This window comes from Streptopelia decaocto (assembly GCF_964273445.1).
Source record: "Streptopelia decaocto genome assembly, chromosome: 4".
NCBI classification, from domain to species: Eukaryota; Metazoa; Chordata; class Aves; order Columbiformes; family Columbidae; genus Streptopelia; species Streptopelia decaocto.
In genome coordinates this window covers 65614923-65625002 of record NC_138658.1, presented here as the reverse complement: position 1 = coordinate 65625002, position 10080 = coordinate 65614923, and the positions used below count along the sequence as shown (strand labels likewise).

Genomic DNA, 10080 nt, shown 5'->3' with positions numbered 1-10080 from the left:
AGCATAATTCATCATTGCCATTGCAGTGATTTACTTGATTCTCATCTCAGCTATGTGCATTTTCAATGGCATGTGAAGAGAATCAGATTCTACAGCTCCATGTTGATTAGAACTAAGAGGAAAAATAGAAGAATGCAGCTTTCCTTTTGGACATAAACACTGAGCAGCTATTAGGAAAGCTAGCCACTCTTCAGGTTTCCTTCTGCTGCTGCTGCTCACCCAGATCTGCTTAGAATTTGCACTTAATGCCAGTTTAACCCTGAACACAGTCCTCCATATTGAACTTCAAGTTGATGCTGATGAAACATCAGTGAAACAAAACCACTGTGCACGTTCTTTGAGCCTGAGAAGTATGAAACCTCACAGTGTCATAAGAACAGTGTTCCTGATTCAGGTTACGTGATGAGTTAGTTACTGGCCATGTCAAAAACACACCTTCTGTGGACAGACTAGCCCCAGTTTACCCAGAACACAAGAATGAACATCCAGGACTGGCATACTATCAAGTAAAACCAATCAGACCTGAACCTTAAGAGACACAATTTAAACAAACTTAGAGAATGGTACGTTCAACTTCAGTTGACATCAAGGCACAAACTTTGCAGCTGTTGCCCAAAACACACAGCAGCTGAAACAGGACAGGCATACTTCCTTGCATGTAGAAACAGATCATCATCCAGCAAATCACTATTCTGTGATTTGGAAGTCATCTCCTCTAACAATAAAAACTGTAAGAAAAGACTCGAGATCACCACTTGTTAGAAAGAAAATTCAAGACTGTAGGACTAATAGGGCTTTGTCAGGGCTCCACAGTGAAGCATCATAGAAGCAATTACTGTAAAAACACCCACAGCAAACACTGCTATACCAAGGTCATGTCTGTATTTTTGCATTGAATGTTTCAGAAAAAAAGTGAGTTGTAAATAATTAACTAACAAAAATACCCACAGCTCAGGCCAACAGTTTAATACAATGTAGAGTTTATTCCAAAATTACTATTCCTTTCATTAAAAGTAGTAGAATGTTTTCCAAGATAATCACTCATGTCTTGAAACAAAATTTGGAGGCTACTACATATTCAATCCTGAAATACAATGTCAAACTTTATTGACCTTGAAAGTACACAAAGAAAGTCCTTATTTCCTTTGGGTGAATAGTTACTGTACAGTTTTCTGAGGTCTCTGTACTGTTGGAGAATCCTGTAAAACACAAAAACATTGGTAATTTATTCAAGAAGCAGCTTCACTCAAATATACATATTATTCTATCTCAACAGTTTTAACTCATCCCTTCCTTGAAAGCTGGTGTTTGAGCAGATTCTCTCCTTAAAGCCATAAGTAGCATGAAGCCAAAGATGCACCCATTCATAATATTAAAATATACAACAATCCATCTACTTTTCACACATTGACTCACACAGAAAATGTGAACGACTCCCCATTCATGCACCTTTTCTTCATCATGAGTAAACAGCAAGCAAGTTTCTAGCTGCCGGTCAAGTAGAGCTCTAAACTCCCACCTAGCCCAGCCCAAAACCTCTGCAAGCTTTTCACAGGGCACATACATGGATGTTACAGTCAGGACAATGTCCAAGCAACTAACTGGAATAAGAAATGAAATGAGGTCATCCACAGCCTCTGACTTGAGTGTCTGCCAAAACTTGAACCACATCCACACCGTCCTTTAAGCTGATTACAGTGAGGATTTTTAACTGCAGCTGTCTGGTTTTCTGCAGCACAGGCTCACACTTAGATTAACACAACTCATCGGCATCTAACAAAATCAATCTGTGTCACAAGTGTGAATTAATAAAGTAGCCATTTCTATATGGACAAGGATAACTCCAGAAAGATTTGAAGCTTTTTAACACTTCCAGGCAAAACAACCCCTCAGAGAAACACAGCAGTCTAGTACTTGCAGGGAATCTTTGCTAAATGCTATTGCTGGCAGGCTCTGCCAGATACTAGGCCTGTCATATACAAGAACAATACATTTTTAGTCTTGCAAGTATTTTTATATTTTTAATTACACCATTCATCAGCCTTCAATGCTCAACAACAATACAGATGCCAACAACCTTATTTCACCTACCTTTGCTTGGAGATTTTACAGTGTTCCATTTCCACCGTGTCAAAGTGTTTACATCCCAGGTGCCTGTGAGGGATCGCTCTTCCACCTGCTTCACTGATCCTAATCCCTGTAGCAAAGACTGTGAGTAAAGAAAACAAGGAATTAAACCATAGTTTATTGAAAAGAGCATCTCACTCACAGGTCTAGTACGCAGTTACACCAGAGTAGAACTTTCATCTCTAGCATCGATCCATTAAGCAGAGCTGCAGAGACTTTAAAAAACTGCTTGGTCATGCAACATAAGGGCAACTACAGACTAACCAGGCTTCAAACTAAGAAGCTGAGGTGCTGAGAGCTTCCTCTGTGCTGTAGCAAAGCTCAGAGCCTCCTAATCTCTCCATTAAAGAACTGAAACTCACACTGCACTTAAAACAGAGAACCCTACACTTTGTCTCCCATGTTTCTGTCATCACAATCAGGATTTCATATTTTAAAATAATAAACCCCTGCCATGTATTATAAAATAAACTACTTGTATATGAAAGATCAAATAAACACGAAACTGAAAAGACACACTACATGATGGAAGTGACCAAAGTTTCAGCAACTTGTAGAAATAATAGAGGAAAAAAAATGTTTGTTTTCTTTAATCCTGTCCACATTCCATTAACTATAGGTACAACCTGAAATAACTAAAGCAACAACAAAACATTCCCATTCTCTGCACTGGTTAGGGTACTGCAGGAACTGTTATACAAGCGAGAGCTCAACAGGAACAGTCTTATAGGTATTTAAGCAGATCTTCATGATGTGCCCATGGCAGCTTCATCTGAAACAATGGCTTCCATCTTGCAAAGCTGAGTAAAAATAAGATCTGCTTCCCTTCGAGGTTAAAGTTATACTAGTATTTTTGTATCCATCTTTTGTAGAGTCTCTAGCACATGGTACATGGGATGTTTCATTTCAGAACCAGTTCTCTCCAGAACAAAACCACTTTAAGTGATATTCTGAAGGATTAAATTTACCTTCAGATTGACAGTCACAGGTTGAGACAGCACAGGATCCTCTCCAACTTCATACAAGTGCCTAATTCTTAGCAGAACACGACTGAAGTCTGCATCACCTTGCTTCTGTTTACCTTTAAGGGAAAACAAAATGCAAACATTTACTTACTTTAAAAATAAATTTTTCAACCTTTTTTTTTCAGCTTTACACTCTCATAATTTGAACTTAATTCCAATTTTTTAAAATCAGCAACAAGACTAAGAGCAAGAAATACCCAGCTCCCACTGTTGACAGGAATGACACCAACAAGCATGACGAACTCACACTGGAGAAATATTTTACTATCCGAGTAAAGCAATCACACAGTACAATTAGCTTTCTTGATAGAAGTATTCAACACTTTGAACAAATAAAAGTACTAGCCACAGAAGAGAAAGGCACATTCTTTAAGTGTAACATCCAGCCACCCTGTTGAAAGCACCTACCCATGTGGACGTTGTGGACCTGCTCTGCATGATCAGAGCTGTATCTCCACCCTGGAATGCTCAGAGTCTGGAGATGAAGATTAGGTGGGAGAGTTACAGGTGACTCATGGACTGAATGCTGCTGAAGTTGTCTGGGTAGCTTTGGTTTACCTCCTCCATGCAAAGGGAAACAAAGAAAACGTTAAAAATCCATCACACACACAAGCGTGGTGAGGATATTCTGGAAGAGTAAAGAGATTTTTGCTTTTTCTGCCAAGGCAGAAGCAAAGCAGATGCTATCCTTTCGCTTCCAATGCCTTCCGAGATACAAAGAAGAGAGCAGCATGATTTTGACTGCTGCAGAAGTATATTAGACCTTTCGATAAAGCAAATTTCACTGCAGCTTGAACTTGCTATTCCACTAGTAGGCTTCAGTTTTAGTTAACATGTCAAAGAAATATTTTTAAAAGAGTGACTCAAAAATGGTCATTAAGGACTCAGCATCCAGGAAGCTGTTATATGGTGCACTAGCTACTTTGCACTAATTCCCTCTATGGACATTTTGTTCTCATTAGATGTTTTAAAATTTATTTTCCTCTGAAAGCAGAGATAATTACATAACAAGAGAAACATTTCATACACTTGGACAACATCCATGTTTAAAATTAATGTAAAGCAATTAGCAGGCTCTAAATCTGCCTCCCAACTCACTGTATACTAACTTTGCCACACAGGAGGCTCGAAGTCTACATTTACAAACTTCACAGCATAAATGAGAGCAAAAAAAATAAGCCACTCAAATTAGTTACCTGATAATGCTCCAAACATTACTACTGGCCTGTGTTCTAATGCCAGTCCACTTGTCCGATACAAAATATTGCTGACAGCCTTGGTTCCTAAAATAAGCCAAATCACAGGGCGAACCACTGAGGAGTCGTTCAAAGTGAGATTGTTACTCAGGTCCCACTGATGGTTGTTCCACAGTCTCCTGTGAAGCATCACCTGTATTTGGAAGATAAATGTCACTACAGTAATCAGCCATCATGTTTATATTATCAGCAGTCATGAAATTGTGCTCTCCTAGAAAGAAAAAATAAATTCATATGTTACCTCCACTTGTCCATTTCCTTGACTTGAGACACCATGAGCTCTTTCTGTAAGCAGCATCAGCCTTGTGGTGTTATCTTCAATGTAGGCAGTTTGGACCATGGGATAATAGTTCTGAAAACACACAGTAAATCATGCAGAGATAATATTAACTTGGGTAACTGTAATGGAGAATGAAGACACAACCGATTTAGGATAACACTTTTGTGCCTACCCGAGCCACCGGGTTATCCGCATATGCCTTGAATGGTCTTTTCTGGATCTGATATCCATTGTTGTCAGTGTAGAGTAGCTGCTTGGTGTTCAAATTCGTGCTTGTTCTTATAACTGCTTCACGATTTATTTCCAAAGGCCCAGCATGGTATTCTTGCTCTATCCTATGGCAAAGCAAGTTCCCATCGTAGCCTTCTGGTACTGTATATATCCTGGTATATACTGCATATGTGTAATCCTGAGCAGTAACATTACTATAAAGATCAGAGGAAAGATATGCAGAGTTTATGAAGTGGAGCACTTGATCAGTTATGTCAAAACTTGCAAATCATTCATGATGAAATCCTACACATAGAAAACTTTCTTGCTTGTTTTCCATATATTTCACATACATATACAATTATTTTAAATTTCAATTTAATTTTCAAATGTACAGATATTCAGCTGGAATAAATGGTATCCTACAGTTTTTTTAGCGTAAAGAGGACTCTTCATTTGATTTGAGAAGCTCTGTTTTTCTCAAAATTAACAAAAAAAATTAAATATTTATGACTCCCTATGCAACACATTTACATTCTACAGAACACATGTATTTTTTTCAATCTGGGCAACATTAATTCTGATGCAAGAATTCCACTGTTTTCCAAAGGTCCTTCTCAACTACAGTCTTTGTACAATGAATGGCATGTAAAGCAAAAGGCTTCAATCAAACAAGCAGATTTAAAAGTGGTTATACTTATGTCATTTCAACACAAAAAAGTAGCTAGTTCATCAGGGGGCAGCGTGTCCTTAGGTAGGATTCATATCTCTTTTCTCTAATTTGCTTACAAGGAAGATATTCACAGTTATAAAAATGAATCATTAAGTCCAAATTCACCCACATAAGATGTTAGCTTCAATTTTCACTGAGGATCCCAAAAGAAGCTGCACTATGACGTTAACCACAGAAGATAACTCTGAACAACCTTCACGTCCCTCCCTGCAGCAATATGTGCTATTTAAAGGATGTGCTTGCTCAGCACTACATTTACCAGATGCATGCTAGTTATTTTGTCTAAATCTGAAATAGTACACAGAGCTTGCTGTTTAAGAGTAACTATACAGAACTAATCTCATATGAATCTACAGAGAATTAAACATTTCAGTGAAGTGAAGCTGTAATGGTGTTGTACCTGTAGAAATACTGACGTATCTCTGTCATCAACTTTCCAGAAACCACTTCCAACCCCACTGCTTTTGATACTGGAACAGCTGGACCATTTGGGGCAAAAAAATAGTTATCTGAAATGGGTCCTTTTGCCACATCCCCATTCACATGGTACTCAAGGAACTCCTGGGTCAACTGGACAGTCTGGTTAGTCTCCCTGGAAATCCGCAGAAGAGGCAAAATTATATTAATTACAAACACATTTCGCACATAATAGCTACAAAGCTGAACTGCAACAGGAATGAGGCTGCGAAAGTAATAAAAAAAAAAAAAATCTGTTTCCTCAAAGTGAATAAATGATTTTATAAGACTTAGGAAATAAGAACAGCAGAGAACTAAAGTGTTTCCTGTCAAGATATCTGTCAGTGTGTGAATAAATGATTCTATGTCATTTTATACTTTCGTAAAATGGAAACATCTTAAGACAGAAACAACATCTACAGTAGATCACTGTTTTAACGTGAGAGTTGCTACAGGATCAAAAACTACCCATTGCACAAAAATGAGGTACATCACACCACACTAATGAATAATCAGGTGCATTTAAGTGACTTTGTAGCTAGGTAAATCAGCATGATGCAAATTTCCATATTTAACACTGGTAACAAATATAATGGCAACAGGATAGCAAATTTTACACTTGCTCAGTACCTACTTTGTTTCCTCCTTTCTCCCCTGAAGCTTACAGTTCAGCTATTCATGACTCCACATCAAAACCTTTGGTAAGTCATATGAAGGCAATTTAAGACGTTATAGCCCTCAGTTACCAGCTCTATTCCACTTTTGGAGCCTTGCTGGCAAAATAGGAAAAAAGTCACTTACTCTGGCATAGAAATTGAAACTGCCAGCCTTTTTAGCTAGTGTAGTGACCTACAAACTGTAACGACTGAGGAGCAAAACATATCCACGTCTTACCTACTACTCCTGTTATAGGGCATGTTGACTGCAGGGGCAGGACCTAGAAGTTCTTAGTCTTGCAGCTAAACTTTATAAGGCTTCACAGCCATCCCAATATTTGAACCCTCCCTCCCATTCTGACCTGACATCTCATTTTTTCCCATTACCCCAAAGCAAACTTCCTGAAACTCAAACATCCTGAAGGCTTGTAAAGAAAATGAATATCCCATTTCTCCTACATACTGAATTCCAGTCCTTGCTGCCTGCCAGAACAGGATGGAGAAAATGGAACTTTAATATAGATTTTTGTTCTTCCTCATTATATTCCTTATTATATTCCTCATAGATTTGGAGGCACTTTGAGAAAGCACTTTCTACAAGGCTCTTAGTTAAGGCCCATCTGTGCTTTTAAAGCTGATTTTAACTATACTGGACAACAAGTTCTTGCTCTAGGAGGCAGAATTATGAACAAAAACACAAAGGTGAAAGAGGTCTGGTAGTCACTAGGCCAATGTCAAAGGGGTCAACTCTTCTAGCAGTATATAGCTGACAATCTGAACCCTGAGCAGGCAAAAAGCAGCAGAACTCCACTAAAGCTGAAGGAATTGGGCCAATTCGTGTGAGCTAAGAAAGACAACCTCGATCTCACCTCAATCTTGACTGTTCTTCCACTTTATCTGACAGATTAAATGGAATTTGATTAGTTAAATGTTTCCTTTCAAAAAGTTTTGTAGTTTTCTACCATAGAAAGAGTGATACAGGACTTGCAAAACTACTGATTAGCAAGAGAAAGTTCTTTATCACTTAAGGTTCATTGTGTAGGCACAGTGTATGTGCTTATTTATTTTTAATACAAATACACATTCATAACTCTCTTTAGTTCTAAAGAACAATGAGATTCTGCTGACCTATTAGTTAATACTGTGATATGTCACCTCAGACCAATTGCATGGTTAAACAGGGTAAGAACATTACAGAAATAGTATGGAATCACACCTCTGTTAGTGTTGGTATTTCCTGTAAAAAGGAGGACAAATGAACAGGAGATAAAAGAGAACCATAAAGAATGTAAAGAACATTTTGTTAGCTAAGTCTCAGAATTAAAGTTTGGACTTATTTTTACAAAGGGTTTTACAGAACAACAAGCAGGCAATCTCACCTCTCTGTAATGCTGTGCATCAGATTTGTGTTTGGGTCAAACAAGACCTGGTAGCAGTTGTTAACCACAGGAAGAAACCGTTGACTTTTTTTATCTGCACGAGTTATATCTTTTCGCTTGTACTTCACTGATTTTCCAATATATGCAGACTGTTTACCATTCAAGGGTTTAACATTGTATTTTCTGTAGCTCAGACCACTTATTTCAACTAGAATATAGAGATCATAGGCAGAACGGGACTCCACTGAGCTTTGAACCTGCATGTTAACATACACAAGAACGCTCCATCACAGAAAATTAATTAGCAAGGCAACTATTTTCATGTGTTGTAAGCCCTAAATTACACAAATTAACTACTACTTTAAAAATAAGTTTCTCAACATGCCATTCTTGCAATTCTCAATTACAATGTAGATCTGTGGTGCTTTTAAATTGGGAGTTTGGTGAACTTGGATTAAGCTTAACCTTTCTGTGACAGGAAAAGGGCCACTAAGAAAATTACAAAATTAGATCTTATTTTAATATGAACACGGAATCGTAGATCTCAGTTTAAGATCATATTGTGAAATGTCTATATGAGCAGAAATAATAATAAACTAATCAGTCAAATGACAGAAAAGAGACTGAAATATAAGGTAGGTGACCAGTGCAAGTATGAGAAAGCTCTTGACAAGACAAGGAAGCACCCAGACATGCCCTCACCTTAAGCAACTGAGAGGGGAGCAGAAGCATGTAGCATACTTTTGAACAGCAAACAGAACACCAGTGTTACTTAATACCAAAATACCTTAAACAACAGTTTTTAGCCATCTTTCAAGCACATGTATTCTACCCATTAATGTTATATAATTCAGCACTACTGTTCATTTGGGGCAAGAAAATGGGAGTAGAGAAATACTGTACAGATTACATGGACAAAAAGGTTAGTTACAACTAACCAGAAATTAAAGCAAGTTGTCTGTACCTTCCCACTGCAGATTGGCATTTGTCCAGTTACTCAGACCACAGACCTCCTAACCTTAGTGGTATCAATAGGACCTTCTCTCCATTAACTACACAACTGCAGAAGCCAGAAGGGCACTTGCCAAACCTCAGTTCCTCTCAGCCCCATAGTCACTTCAGGGTTCTAAGCTAAAGATTTCTTTCTCTCAAAAGGAAGGAGTACGTGATTTGAATGTTCTTTTGCACAGCATATCCTGGAAGAAAAAGGCCCAAAACCACCTTCTCAGCACAGGTAAAGAGATTTCATTTAGCCTCAAGTGACTATCCATATGCATATTTGGATAACTTACAGCAAAAGAGAGTAGAGACCAACTCTGGAACCGAGAACTTTGTCTTTTTAAAATAAAGAATGACAGCTTGACTTCAGGGCATCATAAATCCTGAACTAAATGCTTTAAATACATGTAAGTCTCTTCCTTGTATCTTACAAGGCTAAAGTGATTCAGATGGCTGGACTTTTGGGAGGTAAGTGGGTGACAGGTAAGCATGACCATGTGTTAGCCCAAGAGGCTGATGGCTTCCAGATAAAGGCAGTGTGGTCATATGCCATCATCACGTGTGTATGCAGGAACAGAAGACAGCCGTTGTGTATCAGTACCTGACTACAGTGTGCCTTGGTGCATGGTGAGAGTCATAAGCCACAGATAATAGAAACCGTCCAGCTGGCAGAACCTGCTGAGCTATCTGGCATCTCAGGAACAGAGTGGAGCACCTGGGATTGTGTCAGGCCCTACATGCAGGAGGTGTTCCTACAGGTTTATCAAACCACTGATGATGATGCACTCTCTACAGCAGATGCTTCTGAGAATGGCTTGGGCTAACTTTCATTTGAGGCCACTTTCTTCTCTCCCAGCCAACAGCTGGCCTTGTCTTGGAGCTTGGCTATGACAGAATGATATGTCACATGGCAGCTGACTGTCCCCAGTATCTTTTGAGCTTGTAAATAAGACTTATGT

At 38.6% G+C, this 10080-nt stretch overlaps 1 protein-coding gene across 1 annotated transcript in view; it reads right to left on the bottom strand.

Annotated features, from left to right (window-relative positions):
- Nucleotides 1-860: 860 nt before the first annotated feature.
- MAN2B2 (mannosidase alpha class 2B member 2) overlaps nucleotides 861-10080 on the bottom strand; it is a 31868-nt gene continuing 22648 nt past the window's right edge. Inside the window, exons 11-19 of the mRNA XM_082050301.1 lie at nucleotides 8123-8379; nucleotides 6032-6223; nucleotides 4861-5113; nucleotides 4650-4760; nucleotides 4349-4541; nucleotides 3561-3713; nucleotides 3096-3208; nucleotides 2092-2209; nucleotides 861-1199 (exon numbers count right to left, since the gene is read on the bottom strand). Of these exons, the coding sequence (XP_081906427.1) occupies nucleotides 1105-1199; nucleotides 2092-2209; nucleotides 3096-3208; nucleotides 3561-3713; nucleotides 4349-4541; nucleotides 4650-4760; nucleotides 4861-5113; nucleotides 6032-6223; nucleotides 8123-8379 (1485 nt within the window). The 3' untranslated portion in view covers nucleotides 861-1104. The remainder of the gene's footprint in view (nucleotides 1200-2091; nucleotides 2210-3095; nucleotides 3209-3560; nucleotides 3714-4348; nucleotides 4542-4649; nucleotides 4761-4860; nucleotides 5114-6031; nucleotides 6224-8122; nucleotides 8380-10080) is intronic.